This window comes from Notolepis coatsorum, assembly GCF_963971535.1.
Source record: "Notolepis coatsorum genome assembly, chromosome: 19".
Lineage (NCBI taxonomy): Eukaryota > Metazoa > Chordata > Actinopteri > Aulopiformes > Paralepididae > Notolepis > Notolepis coatsorum.
This window is the reverse complement of record NC_140183.1, coordinates 5,180,595-5,196,545: the sequence shown is the minus strand read 5'-3', so window position 1 is coordinate 5,196,545 and position 15,951 is coordinate 5,180,595. Positions and strand designations below refer to the sequence as shown.

At 43.3% G+C, this 15,951-nt stretch overlaps 1 protein-coding gene across 1 annotated transcript in view; it reads right to left on the bottom strand.

Annotated features, from left to right (window-relative positions):
* Nucleotides 1-9,549: 9,549 nt before the first annotated feature.
* Nucleotides 9,550-15,951, bottom strand: part of cep76 (centrosomal protein 76) — a 44,434-nt gene continuing 38,032 nt past the window's right edge. Inside the window, exons 12-13 of the mRNA XM_084335833.1 lie at nt 11,404-11,621; nt 9,550-10,113 (exon numbers count right to left, since the gene is read on the bottom strand). Of these exons, the coding sequence (XP_084191959.1) occupies nt 9,975-10,113; nt 11,404-11,621 (357 nt within the window). The 3' untranslated portion in view covers nt 9,550-9,974. The remainder of the gene's footprint in view (nt 10,114-11,403; nt 11,622-15,951) is intronic.

The window sequence follows — 15,951 nt, the reverse complement described above, 5'->3', positions numbered from 1 at the left end:
CTTGGGACCAAGTAATATATAAGGTTTCGTCGATAATTCAATATACAGTTACCCCCCCCCCCACTCTTTTTTAGACTCTTTTTGTATCACAAACAGTACTGTATTTGTAAATCTGGTATGTCATAAATGTCTATATGTAGCAGTACTGTCTATCTGTATGTCATGTATGTCATATATGTTATGATGAATTGAAAATAGGGGACCCTGATGTAAACAAGACGAAAGTCTTGTGTGTATTGAGCCGTACTGTATTGTACCCATTCTGCAATCTGTTAATTAATACAAATTTCAATCAATTCAATCAATCAATCAAAATTTATATTCACCACTAGATGCCATCATATACATTGATAGACATATACATCACAATAGCACTCTGAGACTTGGTTTCCAGATATCGAGTGCATTATAAATCGAATGTATTATTATTATTAATAGACTTTGGTGACGTCACTTTCTTAAAAGACAAAAGCCCGACTGGTCCCTCCACCTCTCGCCGGGTGTGGTGGCGCGCGCCTATAATCCAAGCTGCTGGGAGGCTGAGGCTGGCGGATCGTTTGAGCTCAGGAGTTCTGAGCTGCAGTGGACTATGACGACCGGGTGTCCGCGCTAAGTTCGGTATCGATATGGTTCTCCTGGGGGAGCCCGGGACCACCAGGTCGCCTAAACGAAAAAAAATAAGTTCTCAGCGAAGGGCTTAGTAGTCGGACGAGCCTGTGAATAGACTCTGTAGCTCAGCCTGAGTAATACAGCGGGACGCAGTCTTTTCATGATTTTTTTTTATCAAACTTTTACGCCACACAGTTTCCACGTTCACACTGCATGCTTTGCTCAGTCTGACCCGCTCAGGTGGTTTTCAATCACTCTCTTGATAAGATATGATGTGAGTGATGACGTGAATAAATAGTGCCTTGGTCCATCCTAACTTAAATCTCCAAAAGACAAAATGGCATGTACATGACTGCCTCCTACTGGATATCTGGGGTAAATACAACCCCTTTTCTGAGCAAGACGTCCAAAGTAGGCATTGTTTGAATGAATGAATGAATGAAAACTTTATTTAACAGATTGCAGAATGGGTACAATACAGTACGGCTCAATACATACAATTGTTAAGGGGATGCAGACCTGAGAAAGACGTTTGTCTTGTTTCCATCAGGGTCCCCCATTTTCAATTCATATAGACATTTATGACATACACAACATACATGACATTTATGGCATAGGGACATATAGGTATTTAGTACTGATACATTTGTGACATAGGCGGTATTCAAATATACAGTACTGTTACCCCTAGATCCTGACAGAGTATATACATATGATGGGGAGGGGACTGTACATTAGGAGGGGGTGGGTGGGTGGGAGGGAAATATACATACGGCGGGGAGGGAATATATACATGCGGTGGGGAGGAGACTGTCTATTAGGAGGTGGTGGGGGTTTTGGGCATTTACGGTGGCCAGTTTCGAATTGCAGCCTCCCGTAGGTGCTCTTTAAGGGCGGTTTTGAATGTGGGCAGGGATTCACATTCCTTTACAGCTTTGGGTAGGGCGTTCCACATTGTTGTGGCATAATTGCGGAACGTGTTTAGTCCCTTGTTTGAGCCGAATCTGGGTTTAACATGATTTGTTGAGCTTCCTCTGGTGTAGTGGTTGTGGTATTCACCAACAGATTACTGACATTGTCACCAGGGGTGCAAAACTGATACACAAATGCAAATGGTTGAATGAAAACGACCCACTTAACAGTTATTAAACTGTGTTTTTCTTTAAATTGTTGCTGTTTAACAGTACTGTATATTTGCATATCTTGTCTGTCACAAATGGAACAGTACTGTATACCTGTATGTCATAATTAGATTAGATGATTAGATTTGACTGTATGTCATGAATGTCATTATGAATTGAAAATGGGGGACCCTGATGTAAACCAGACGCAAGTCTTTCTCTGGTCTGCATCCCCTTAACAATTGTGTGTATTGAGCCGTACTGTATTGTACCCATTCTGCAATCTGTTAATAAAATGTTCAATCAATCAATGTCATTCTTATTCACCTTTTGCCAGACCTGGAAGGCTGGCCTCTATAACAGTTAAAGGGGAACTTCACCAAAAATAATGCTTATTTATTTTGCATATGCTCTCACACATCCAAAAACGTTTAACAGGTTTGCACACATTCATTTAGTTTTACATTTATTGAGAGTAAATTAGTTTGAATATGGTCACAAGTGATGTCATCGGGGACATTGCATCCTTGTGTTGTGTTTACATTTACATTTAGCTGACGCTTTTATCCAAAGCGACTTAGAAGTTCTGTACGACAAGTCATCAGGAAGGGCACAACTCTATCAGCTGAGTAACAATGTTCATCAAATTAGTTTTTTTTTCCCCGTTTGTTTTTCATCACGCTATGTTTTGTTTGCAGCGTGTCATGGTGTTTATTATTGTTGTTGGCTGGCGGGGTGGGTCCGGGTCGTTGTAAACAGCGACTCCTACAGTTCGGTCGGGGCGCCTGCTCAGCGCGGATAGGATCTAAGGGGGGTAGTGTGATCCTTCCACACGTTACACCCTCTCAGTGAGGGTCCACGCTGCCAGGTGAAAAAGAAGCGGTTGATTGGCTAGACGTGTGTCGGAGGAAGCACGTGGTAGCCTCCACTCTCCCAGACCGACTGTGGGGGGTAAGTGCGCAGCGACCAGGAAGGGGATTGGGAATTGGCATAACGACTAACATTGGGATGGGAGAAAATCGGAGGAAAAAGGAGGGGGAAAAAGATAAAAAAAAAATAAAAAAACGTCACTTAGTTGTCAGGATATCACTGGTCATTATTACTATTCTGCATGTCCATGTCTGCTCAGAATAATAATAAACTGTGCCTCGCCACATGGAATGTAAATGGTCTTCTGGGTAATGTCATCAAGAGGAACAAGGTACTTTATAAATTGAAATCCTCCAGGTATGATATAATGTTTTTGCAGGAATGCCATTTGTCATTGGAAGAATCAAAGCGCCAGGGTCACGTGGGCCACGTGTTCTGCAGTGCCGCCGGTACCAGTCAAAGTAGGGGAGTCATTATACTAGTGAACAAACAGCTGCAATTTAAATGTCTGAGAGAGCTCAAAGATGAAGAAGGGAGGATTGTTATTATTTTGGCTGAGATTCAGGGGAAAGTATTTATCCTAGCCAATACATATGCTCCTAATGGGGATGTCCCAAGGTTTTTTACTGACCTGGAATGTAAATTAAATGACATGGGTGACTATCCAATCATATGGGCTGGGGACATGAATATTACTATGGATGCTGTTCTGGATAGGAGTACATGTCACCAACCACTGCTAGACCCCCCAGATCAACCTCCACAGTGGGAGGAATGTGTTCTGCCTTGGGGCTTGTGGATGCTTGGCTTATGCTAAATCCTAAGGGGAGGGACTATACCTTTTTTTCTTCGGTTCACGGTGTATTCTCAAGGCTTGATTCTTTTTTTTTATCTCTAAAGACCTGCTCCCATCTACATTGGCCTGTTCAATTGGCAACATTATAGTGTCAGATCATGCAAGGGTGACCCTTGAGCTGCTCCCCATTGACCGTGCAAAGAGGTCCTCTAGATTTAACTTGTCTCTACTGCAGGATATCGACTTTAAAGCCATGCTGAAAAATCAGATTGATATGTATATAGAGACAAATGTTCCGCGGGGGTTGCTTGGGAAGCTCTGAAGGCTTTTGTGAGGGGTCACATAATTCAATATGCATCATATAAGAAAAAGCAGAACGCCAAAAAAATTGGTGATTTAGAAAAAAGGCTGGGAGGGACAGCTTAAAACAAAAAAATATCACCAAATAACCTAAGGCTTGTAACTCAATTAAAGTATGAGTATAATTGTATCCTTTCGCAGAAGGTCGAGTTTGGATTGTTTAGGAAACTTTAGGGCCAGGCAGAATTACTTTGAATCAGGGGACAAAGCCGGGAAGTTGCTGGCCAGGTATATTAAACACAAGGAGTCATCATCCACTATTTCGGCTATCCAGGTACAGGGGGGAGCCCTCATGACTAAGGCTAGTGATATTAACAATGCTTTTAAAGAATTCTACATGGGTCTTTACACTTCCTCTTCCAAGGCGACACAGCAGGAAATTCCTTTATTTTTTAGCGGGCTGGATCTCCCTACATTAGATGCGGGTCAACATGAGTATCTAGACGCCCCAATAACAGAGGATGAAATAGCAGAGGTTATTAGGAAATCGCCGTCCGGTAAAGCGGACGGCAAGATCATAGTTGCAACCTATTGTAGCACCCTGAATATGTTGCTATTATTCAGAAGTGCTGACTTGCCTTTTATCTCCCCTTGGTCTCCCACCGGCTGTCTTCAGCCCAGCACGGGAGTTCTTCCCGTCCAGCAGAGGTCGCCATCACCCAGCACGCGCTCTCAGCCCGCTACTGCTCCCTCTGCTCCAGCCCCGCTTGCTAGCGCCCGTGACGAGAGCGTTCAACGCCATCTTGCTACCCGGACAGTGGTGGTGCGGCGAGGCCGCCATCTTGGTTGAGTACATTAGAGCGTCAGTGCTCAGGATCTTATTGCACAGTACACAGTGTGATGCGGCCTGCGGGTGAAGCTAACGTTGCTAAATACAGTTCATAGGGGTACCCCATAAACATTATATGCCGGCATTAGTATAGGACTTTTGTTTTGGTAAAGTGGGCCCACCTTTTTGATTTCCTTTGAGTGTAATAACGTGTTGGTTCTTTAATAATAATTTCCCATCTAATTAACCCTTCCCCTGCGGGAAGGTTACTGACCAGTGGTGTCATAAGTAAAGCCTTAGAGAGGTATTATCCTTACCATATAATTAAAGCCTGAGAGGTATTATACATGGTACTAACCGAGACGTGGGTGATGAGTTAAGCACATTGGTGTGTCATATAGGTATATCAAAGCAGGGTAGCCGGACCAGCACTCACAGGTTCAATGTTTTTTATTGGCAGCCTGAATCAAAGCAGACATGTTTCGGACAATGTCCTTCATCAGTGGTATGGCTAGCACTGGAAATGCATTCAAGGTGATGGTTAAATACACCTGGCAGGTAAATGACACGGCAGGAAATGACATCACAACGCAGGTGTGCCTATGCAATATGACTAAATGAATGACCTATCAAATAGAGTCCAATCATAATTTATACATATGTATAGATATATCTATATCTATCATCAATAAATATTTATAAACAATACAATACAAAACGAAACAAAACAAAATTACCAGAAACGTGATAACATAATAGCATGCCCTTTAATTTATAGGGCTAATTGAGCCACTTTACTTAATTTAATTAATTAATTTCAAATTATCCATAGGGCATCTTTGTGAATCATGCCTCTAGTTTGGCAACAAACAACATCTTTAATCAGACCAGAAATAACAATGTGGGAGTAAGGAGGTTAAAGGAAACAGGTTAAGACGTTTTCTTCATTCATACCTTTAGGTTCGATACAATTGAACAGGTGGATATAATAACATTCACGTTGCAGCAGCAGCTTGTGTCTGTCTCCACCTCGCGCTGGCCTGAGTACTAACTCTAGTCCCATATATTTGAGGTCGTTGACGGTATGCTTACACTTAGAGAAATGTCGAGCTACCGATGACTTGACATCTAAATTCCTCACAGCACATTTGTGTTCACTTATTCTTGATTTAAAGGCTCTCGTTGTTTTGCCCACATAGGAAAAATTACAAGGACATTTTAGCAAATACACCAGATTGGACGAATTACACGTAATCCGTCCTTTGACTGAGATATTTTTCCCAGTTTAATTAATAAAATGTTCAATCAAAATTTATATTCACCACTAGATGCATCCATATACATTGATAGACATATACATATACATCACAATAGCACTCTGAGACTTGGTTTCCAGATATCGAGTGCATTATAAATCGAATGCATTATTATTATTAATGGACTTTGGTGACGTCACTTTTTTAAAAGACAAAAGCCCGACTGGTCCCTCCAACTCTCGCCGGGTGTGGTGGCGCGCGCCTATAATCCAAGCTGCTGGGAGGCTGAGGCTGGCGGATCGTTTGAGCTCAGGAGTTCTGAGCTGCAGTGGACTATGACGACCGGGTGTCCGCGCTAAGTTCGGTATCGATAAAAAAAATAAGTCAGGCCTGCCTCGTGCCGTTTGGTAGTCGGACGAGCCTGTGAATAGACACTGTAGGTCAGCCTGAGTAATGTTTTTTTTTTTTTTTTTATCAAACTTTCTACGTTCACAGTACACTGCATGCTTTGCTCAGTCTGACCCGCTCATAGTGCCTACTATCCGTTAACATGGGAGCGGAACGTGAAGAGGCAGCCGCCCGCCCGTCCGTCCGTGTTCATTCGTCAGTGACTTGAGCCCGTGCCGTCACTCCGAGCGCGCGCGTCGTCGCCGGCTGCGTGAATATTAAAGGCAACCAACTTGTGTTCAGCTTTTCGTTCAGCGTTTCTCTGATTGGCCACACGGCCAATCAATCAATCCACTAGCACACGCCCTTGCGGCGCGGCAGAAGCGCTGGTCGAACCAGCGGTGTTCTGTTGTGTGACTGTACTACAGCGGTGTTCTGTTGTGTGACTGTACTAAACTCTTCCACCACATGACCGACATGTGTGCTCCCCGGCTCTCTGAACAGAGGAGGCGCCGCGCGCGCCGAGCAGATGACCACAAACACTCCGAGCGCGCGCGTCGTTAATAAGAGCGTTTCAATCAGTCGCAGCAGAACTCTGGCAAGTTGACATGATTTAGTAGTAACTCTTACACAATAACTCACCCAACCCGCAGACGCAGAGCCCTCTTCACTTCACACTGCGATTTATAAATCAATCAATTTATTTATTTATTAATCATTCAATGTGTAGAAGTTTTTTTTCTCTCTTCCCCATGCATTGGGGTATAAATAAGATAAGATATTCCTTTATTCATCCCCTTGGGGGAAATGCAGGCGTCATATAGCAGCACGGGGGGGGAGGGGAGGTACAGGTATGGTAATGGTAGAAGACATAAATATGGGCAATAGAACTATACTAGTGAAGAAATTGAATATACTATAATAGAAATACTTTATTTATCCCGAGGGAAGTTCAGGAAATAAAAAAAAATAAGCAGTGTAAACAATAATATTGTTATAACCAACCAATATAACCAACTTTGAATATGAGCAGGTGAAGCGTGTAATCACAGGTGCAGCAGATGAGGGTCTGTGTGGTTAAATAGCGCTGAAGCTAAGAGGATATCCCTCCAAGGTCTCTCTCCTCCCATTCAAGGTGAGGAGGGATAACTGCAAATAAACATCGTAATTGCTCAGCTGGGTGAGAATTTGCTTCTTCCGACTGACCGGCTTCATTATCATGCAGCTTATTAAATAATAAATAATAAATGTTAAGCTTATTTCAAAGGCATTTATTACATGGTATAGCAGTAGAGAGAACAGGAGATGAGAAACGGGAGATATGCAGCAAAGCATTCATACCTACTGTACTATCAACCTTCGCCATACTAAGCAACCAGGACCCCCCCCCCCCCCTAAAAATAATTATAGTTTTTAAATACTTAATTATATTCAATTTTTTTTCCTATCATTGTGTAAAGGGCCATTTTTCTTTGGTGATGAGGGAAGAGAAAGTCCAGGACCCAAATCCACGATAACCTGTTGTGTCTGAATATACCTGCATACAACCCCTCATATACTTGCTTGTACACCTGGCTGCACATAACCTTAGCTCTGTATGAAAGCATGCACAATAATGTTGTATATACCAGCATAATATACCTTGGGCCTCCTGAAAGGCGCTATATAAATTTAAGATATTATTTTTATTATTATATATATTTATTCTCACCGCATATATATATCCACACCTATCTGAACATACCTGCACATAGTCTTTTACTATATCGAGCCCATCTGTACATATCCTAATCTTACTAGTTATGCTGCTGGCCAGTATGACTACTACCATGCTGTCTTTATACCTGTATCACTGCACATATTAATACTACACCTCTGTACATACATTTGATTAGCACCATTACTCAGTAGAACTCATTTAGATATTTTGTACCCAGTTTAATCACCTGTACATTGTATATTGCTGTTGCACTTTACTGTTACATTTGCACTCTGGTTGGATGCCAAACTTATTTTCATTGTGCTGTACTTGTGCTGTATGATGACAATACATTTTAATCTAATCTAGTTGGTTTTAAATACCCCCCTTGAATTAGGGGGTGTTTCATGGTGTGGGACCAGGTGTTTCATGGCGTGGGACCAGGTATTTCCCAGGTGTTTCATGGCGTGGGACCAGGTATTTCCCAGGTGTTTCATGGTGTGGGAACAGGTAATTCTAATAATCATCATGAGATATTTGTGTTGTTCATAATGGGAGATCATTAACATCCATGTAAGAACCAATATCCACATTTAGCCAATCAAAATGATTCAAAACATCCAACTATATTTACTCCTTTTTTCACAGTTACCTGGTTATTTAAGTAAGTCTGCTTCTAGAGGTTAAATAGTTACCTGGTTATTTAGGTAAATCTGCTTCTAGAGGTTAAATAGTTACCTGGTTATTTAGGTACATCTGCTTCTAGAGGTTAAATAGTTACCTGGTTAGGTAAGTATGCTTCTAAACAGTTACCTGGTTATTTAGGTAAGTCTGCTTCTAAACAGTTACCTGGTTATTTAGGTAAGTTTGCTTCTAGAGGTTAAAGGTTGTCATTATTGTCAGGATGCAAACGGCCCCACATGGCGGCACAAGCTCAGAGCTGCACTCCTCATGGCAACAGTAATCCTAATACGCCATCTAGTGTTCTGTAAATGTATTACAAATCATAAATATATTCAACCATTCAAATGTTTTGTCTAGGAGTGATAAAGTATTAATTACATTACATTTACATTCAGTCATTTTAGCTGAGGCTTTTATCCAAAGAGACTTACCAGTTCTGTACAACAAAGGGTCCGTAAGATTGTTTGTCAAACAGTGTTGAACTTGGGGGCTACAGAGTGCATAGCAGCATCACAGTAGGTAGTAATAACATAGCAGTATCATAGTAGTTATATACTATATATATACATAATAATATAGGCACAGTAGGTTCCTTAGTAGCAGAGGGCGTAACAGTAAAAGACAGTACGAAGGTTAGAATTATATATTTTTTTCTTTCTTTCTTCATTTCATTGATTGAAGAAGTATGTTTTTAGTCAACAGCAGAGGAATGGGTGGGTTTCGGCAGTCGATCCTGACTGTGGTGGGAAGTTCATTCCACCGCTGTGGAGCGAGGACCGAGAATAGCCTGCTTCTCTTGGAAGACCCCCCAGGAGCTCAGACAGGAGTGGGTCTGAGGCGGGTTTAAATACTGGCATCCAGTAAAAAAAAAACTCAACTACACTCTTGCAAACTTAGAAAGTTCCAAACATTTATTTTACAAAAATAGACATAAATACAATCTCCAAGTATTAAATACATACATGTATATATTTTCTATACAAATATAATCTGTGTACTATGCTGTATAAAAGAAGTCCATCACACCACACACCACCAACGTCACCACTGGGCTTAAAACCACAGCCCAGCTACAATGTATTGGTGATTTCTACTAGAGTATGTTTTGTCTTATTGTAGTACGACCCAGGCTGACATGTTGGACCCAGGCTCAGTACAATATACCACGGCTGACATGTTGGACCCAGGCTCACCACAATATACCACGGCTGACATGTTGGACCCAGGCTCACCACAATATACCACGGCTGACATGTTGGACCCAGGCTCACCACAATATAGCACGGCTGACATGTTGGACCCAGGCCAGAATCCAGGCCATAAGGTTAGTCTGTGGTGGAGTGACGCAGAGGGCTGCCTGGCAGGCGGTCTGCACGGGGCGGTCAGGGCGGGGCGGTCTGCACGGGGCGGTCAGCGCGGGCGGTCACAGCACTAATCGGTACTTGCAGGCGAACATGATCCAGACGGCGCAGGCGTTCTCCGGGTAGACAAACACCCGGACGCGGACCGCCAGCCGCACCTGGTCTCCACGGCAACCGACGATCTCCTCACAGAACGGAGACCTGCAGAGATAACAACATCAACGTGATCAACAACAACCAAGTGGCCATATTCACACAGTGGCCATTTTGCTCTTATGTCATAAATCAAATCAAATTAAATTATTATTATTTGTATTATTTGACTATAGACCCTACTGTTGTGGTTGTCACACCAGGCAGGGAGGCTGTGTGCTGGAGAGCGTGAATGCAAGTCTTGTGGCTAGCTTCTGATTGATGGCGAGCTAGCACCCTTTTCCCATTACTGCCACACTGTAATTTCCTGTGGCATACGTTGCAAAAACACACACCTGGCTCTTTTAGTTTTTTGCACCATGAACTAAAAGGCTTGTTATCATACAAACAAGGGACTAAACACGTTTAGCAATTATGCCACAACAATGTGGAAGGCCCTACCCACAGCCGTAAAAATAATTTGAATCCTATTCCCTACCCACATTCAAAACCGCTCTCAAAGAGCACCTACGGGAGGCTGCCATTCTAAACTGGCCACCGTAAAAATGTCCAAACTGCCCGCCCCCCCCCAAACCCCTCCTAATGGACAGTCTCCTCCCCACTGTATGTATTTATTTTCTCCCACCCATCCATCCCCTCCTAATGTACACTCTCCTCCCCATCATATGTATATATTCTCCGTCAGGATCTATGGGTAACAGTACTGTATATTTGCATAATCATATATGTCACAAATGTAACAGTACTATATACCTGTATGTCATGTATGTGCCTATGTCATAAATGTCATGATGTCATGTATGTTGTGTATGTCATAAATGTCACTATGAATTGAAAATGGGGGACCCTGATGTAAACAAGACAAATGTCTTTCTCTGGTCTGCATCCCCTTAACAATTGTGTGTATTGAGCCGTACTGTATCAACGTGTGAGAAATAAGTTTTGTTTGGGTTTTGTCCGCTAAAGTAGGCCTAGGGCCCGTGTCGACCGGGGACGTTTTATGAGTTGTCAGCTCCTTTCTGCCATTCATTTCTATGCTACAGACGCGACAGGCGCGCTCCTTTTCCCAGCGCCGCGCCTCGCGTTTTAGCGCTCTCGGCGGCCAGCGTTTTTGAGCAGAGCGCTCCCAACGCCTAAAGTTGAAACTAGTTCAACTTTTGGAGAGGAGCGGCGCTCATCAAGGTAACTTTTTTCGACCGACCAATCAATGTGGCGAACCCTAACGCAAGGTCTCCCCCCTCACCTGAGGCAGGTGGCGAAGGCCCTAACCCTAACCCAAGGTCTCCCCCCTCACCTGAGGCAGGTGGCGAAGGCCCTAACCCAAGGTCTGCCCCTCACCTGAGGCAGGTGGCGAAGGCCCTCCGGGCGTTGCGGTGCAGGAAGTGGATGGGGAAGCCCTTGAAGGTGTGTCCGTCCGGTACGGCCCTCCTCACCGCGTCCTGGAACTCCTCGTTGCCGCAGGACACGCCCGTACAGCGGTCCAGCTCGTAGGACGCCAGCGCAGAGGACAGCAGGTAGGACAGGTGGTCGTCCCAGACTGTAGCCAGCTCCAGGTCCTGAAGGAGTAGAAGGTTCAGAGAGTAGAATGTTCAGAGTAGAAGGTTCAGAGTAGAAGGTTCAGAGAGTAGAAGGTTCAGAGTAGAAGGTTCAGAGTAGAAGGTTCAGAGAGTAGAAGGTTCAGAGTAGAAGGTTCAGAGTAGAAGGTTCAGAGAGTAGAAGGTTCAGAGTAGAAGGTTCAGAGTAGAAGGTTCAGAGAGTAGAAGGTTCAGAGTAGAAGGTTCAGAGTAGAAGGTTCAGAGTAGAAGGTTCAGAGTAGAAGGTTCAGAGTAGAAGGTTCAGAGTAGAAGGTTCAGAGTAGAAGGTTCAGAGAGTAGAAGGTTCAGAGTAGAAGGTTCAGAGTAGAAGGTTCAGAGTAGAAGGTTCAGAGTAGAAGGTTCAGAGTAGAAGGTTCAGAGAGTAGAAGGTTCAGAGAGTAGAAGGTTCAGAGTAGAAGGTTCAGAGAGTAGAAGGTTCAGAGTAGAAGGTTCAGAGTAGAAGGTTCAGAGTAGAAGGTTCAGAGTAGAAGGTTCAGAGTAGAAGGTTCAGAGAGTAGAAGGTTCAGAGTAGAAGGTTCAGAGTAGAAGGTTCAGAGAGTAGAAGGTTCAGAGAGTAGAAGGTTCAGAGTAGAAGGTTCAGAGTAGAAGGTTCAGAGTAGAAGGTTCAGAGTAGAAGGTTCAGAGAGTAGAAGGTTCAGAGTAGAAGGTTCAGAGAGTAGAAGGTTCAGAGTAGAAGGTTCAGAGTAGAAGGTTCAGAGTAGAAGGTTCAGAGTAGAAGGTTCAGAGTAGAAGGTTCAGAGTAGAAGGTTCAGAGTAGAAGGTTCAGAGTAGAAGGTTCAGAGTAGAAGGTTCAGAGAGTAGAAGGTTCAGAGTAGAAGGTTCAGAGTAGAAGGTTCAGAGTAGAAGGTTCAGAGAGTAGAAGGTTCAGAGAGTAGAAGGTTCAGAGTAGAAGGTTCAGAGTAGAAGGTTCAGAGTAGAAGGTTCAGAGAGTAGAAGGTTCAGAGTAGAAGGTTCAGAGAGTAGAAGGTTCAGAGTAGAAGGTTCAGAGTAGAAGGTTCAGAGTAGAAGGTTCAGAGTAGAAGGTTCAGAGAGTAGAAGGTTCAGAGTAGAAGGTTCAGAGTAGAAGGTTCAGAGTAGAAGGTTCAGAGTAGAAGGTTCAGAGTAGAAGGTTCAGAGTAGAAGGTTCAGAGTAGAAGGTTCAGAGTAGAAGGTTCAGAGTAGAAGGTTCAGAGTAGAAGGTTCAGAGTAGAAGGTTCAGAGTAGAAGGTTCAGAGTAGAAGGTTCAGAGTAGAAGGTTCAGAGAGTAGAAGGTTCAGAGTAGAAGGTTCAGAGTAGAAGGTTCAGAGTAGAAGGTTCAGAGTAGAAGGTTCAGATAGTAGAAGGTTCAGAGTAGAAGGTTCAGAGTAGAAGGTTCAGAGAGTAGAAGGTTCAGAGTAGAAGGTTCAGAGTAGAAGGTTCAGAGTAGAAGGTTCAGAGAGTAGAAGGTTCAGAGTAGAAGGTTCAGAGTAGAAGGTTCAGAGTAGAAGGTTCAGAGTAGAAGGTTCAGAGTAGAAGGTTCAGAGTAGAAGGTTCAGAGTAGAAGGTTCAGAGAGTAGAAGGTTCAGAGAGTAGAAGGTTCAGAGTAGAAGGTTCAGAGTAGAAGGTTCAGAGAGTAGAAGGTTCAGAGTAGAAGGTTCAGAGAGTAGAAGGTTCAGAGTAGAAGGTTCAGAGTAGAAGGTTCAGAGTAGAAGGTTCAGAGTAGAAGGTTCAGAGTAGAAGGTTCAGAGAGTAGAAGGTTCAGAGTAGAAGGTTCAGAGTAGAAGGTTCAGAGTAGAAGGTTCAGAGTAGAAGGTTCAGAGTAGAAGGTTCAGAGAGTAGAAGGTTCAGAGAGTAGAAGGTTCAGAGTAGAAGGTTCAGAGTAGAAGGTTCAGAGAGTAGAAGGTTCAGAGTAGAAGGTTCAGAGAGTAGAAGGTTCAGAGTAGAAGGTTCAGAGTAGAAGGTTCAGAGAGTAGAAGGTTCAGAGTAGAAGGTTCAGAGTAGAAGGTTCAGAGTAGAAGGTTCAGAGTAGAAGGTTCAGAGTAGAAGGTTCAGAGTAGAAGGTTCAGAGTAGAAGGTTCAGAGTAGAAGGTTCAGAGTAGAAGGTTCAGAGAGTAGAAGGTTCAGAGTAGAAGGTTCAGAGTAGAAGGTTCAGAGTAGAAGGTTCAGAGTAGAAGGTTCAGAGTAGAAGGTTCAGAGAGTAGAAGGTTCAGAGAGTAGAAGGTTCAGAGTAGAAGGTTCAGAGTAGAAGGTTCAGAGTAGAAGGTTCAGAGAGTAGAAGGTTCAGAGTAGAAGGTTCAGAGTAGAAGGTTCAGAGTAGAAGGTTCAGAGTAGAAGGTTCAGAGTAGAAGGTTCAGAGAGTAGAAGGTTCAGAGTAGAAGGTTCAGAGTAGAAGGTTCAGAGTAGAAGGTTCAGAGTAGAAGGTTCAGAGTAGAAGGTTCAGAGTAGAAGGTTCAGAGTAGAAGGTTCAGAGAGTAGAAGGTTCAGAGTAGAAGGTTCAGAGAGTAGAAGGTTCAGAGTAGAAGGTTCAGAGTAGAAGGTTCAGAGTAGAAGGTTCAGAGAGTAGAAGGTTCAGAGTAGAAGGTTCAGAGTAGAAGGTTCAGAGTAGAAGGTTCAGAGTAGAAGGTTCAGAGAGTAGAAGGTTCAGAGTAGAAGGTTCAGAGAGTAGAAGGTTCAGAGTAGAAGGTTCAGAGTAGAAGGTTCAGAGTAGAAGGTTCAGAGAGTAGAAGGTTCAGAGAGTAGAAGGTTCAGAGAGTAGAAGGTTCAGAGTAGAAGGTTCAGAGTAGAAGGTTCAGAGTAGAAGGTTCAGAGTAGAAGGTTCAGAGAGTAGAAGGTTCAGAGTAGAAGGTTCAGAGTAGAAGGTTCAGAGTAGAAGATTCAGAGTAGAAGGTTCAGAGAGTAGAAGGTTCAGAGTAGAAGGTTCAGAGTAGAAGGTTCAGAGTAGAAGGTTCAGAGAGTAGAAGGTTCAGAGTAGAAGGTTCAGAGTAGAAGGTTCAGAGAGTAGAAGGTTCAGAGTAGAAGGTTCAGAGTAGAAGGTTCAGAGAGTAGAAGGTTCAGAGTAGAAGGTTCAGAGTAGAAGGTTCAGAGTAGAAGGTTCAGAGAGTAGAAGGTTCAGAGTAGAAGGTTCAGAGTAGAAGGTTCAGAGAGTAGAAGGTTCAGAGTAGAAGGTTCAGAGTAGAAGGTTCAGAGTAGAAGGTTCAGAGAGTAGAAGGTTCAGAGTAGAAGGTTCAGAGAGTAGAAGGTTCAGAGAGTAGAAGGTTCAGAGTAGAAGGTTCAGAGAGTAGAAGGTTCAGAGAGTAGAAGGTTCAGAGTAGAAGGTTCAGAGTAGAAGGTTCAGAGTAGAAGGTTCAGAGTAGAAGGTTCAGAGAGTAGAAGGTTCAGAGTAGAAGGTTCAGAGTAGAAGGTTCAGAGTAGAAGGTTCAGAGAGTAGAAGGTTCAGAGTAGAAGGTTCAGAGTAGAAGGTTCAGAGAGTAGAAGGTTCAGAGTAGAAGGTTCAGAGTAGAAGGTTCAGAGTAGAAGGTTCAGAGTAGAAGGTTCAGAGAGTAGAAGGTTCAGAGTAGAAGGTTCAGAGTAGAAGGTTCAGAGAGTAGAAGGTTCAGAGTAGAAGGTTCAGAGTAGAAGGTTCAGAGAGTAGAAGGTTCAGAGTAGAAGGTTCAGAGTAGAAGGTTCAGAGTAGAAGGTTCAGAGAGTAGAAGGTTCAGAGAGTAGAAGGTTCAGAGTAGAAGGTTCAGAGAGTAGAAGGTTCAGAGTAGAAGGTTCAGAGTAGAAGGTTCAGAGTAGAAGGTTCAGAGTAGAAGGTTCAGAGTAGAAGGTTCAGAGTAGAAGGTTCAGAGTAGAAGGTTCAGAGTAGAAGGTTCAGAGAGTAGAAGGTTCAGAGTAGAAGGTTCAGAGTAGAAGGTTCAGAGAGTAGAAGGTTCAGAGTAGAAGGTTCAGAGTAGAAGGTTCAGAGTAGAAGGTTCAGAGAGTAGAAGGTTCAGAGAGTAGAAGGTTCAGAGTAGAAGGTTCAGAGTAGAAGGTTCAGAGTAGAAGGTTCAGTTCAGTCTGTTCCTGTGTTCATCCACTCAACCAACGCATGGCGGCCAATAACGAGCAATTAATGTGTTAATCTGGTTTCTGGCTTTGCTAGTGAATTAGGGCTGAGCCCAAACGTTCAAACGTTCTGACCTTCGTTCGTTACGTTGGCGTTGGAATCTTAATCAATGGGTTCAAACCTCCGCTTTTATTAAATAATAGTTTACACAGAAAATATATATCAGAATGTGATACATATATCAGAATATCACAGTACTATGTCATTTGAAAGTCACGCGCGAACACGGGTCACAACAGTGTAGTC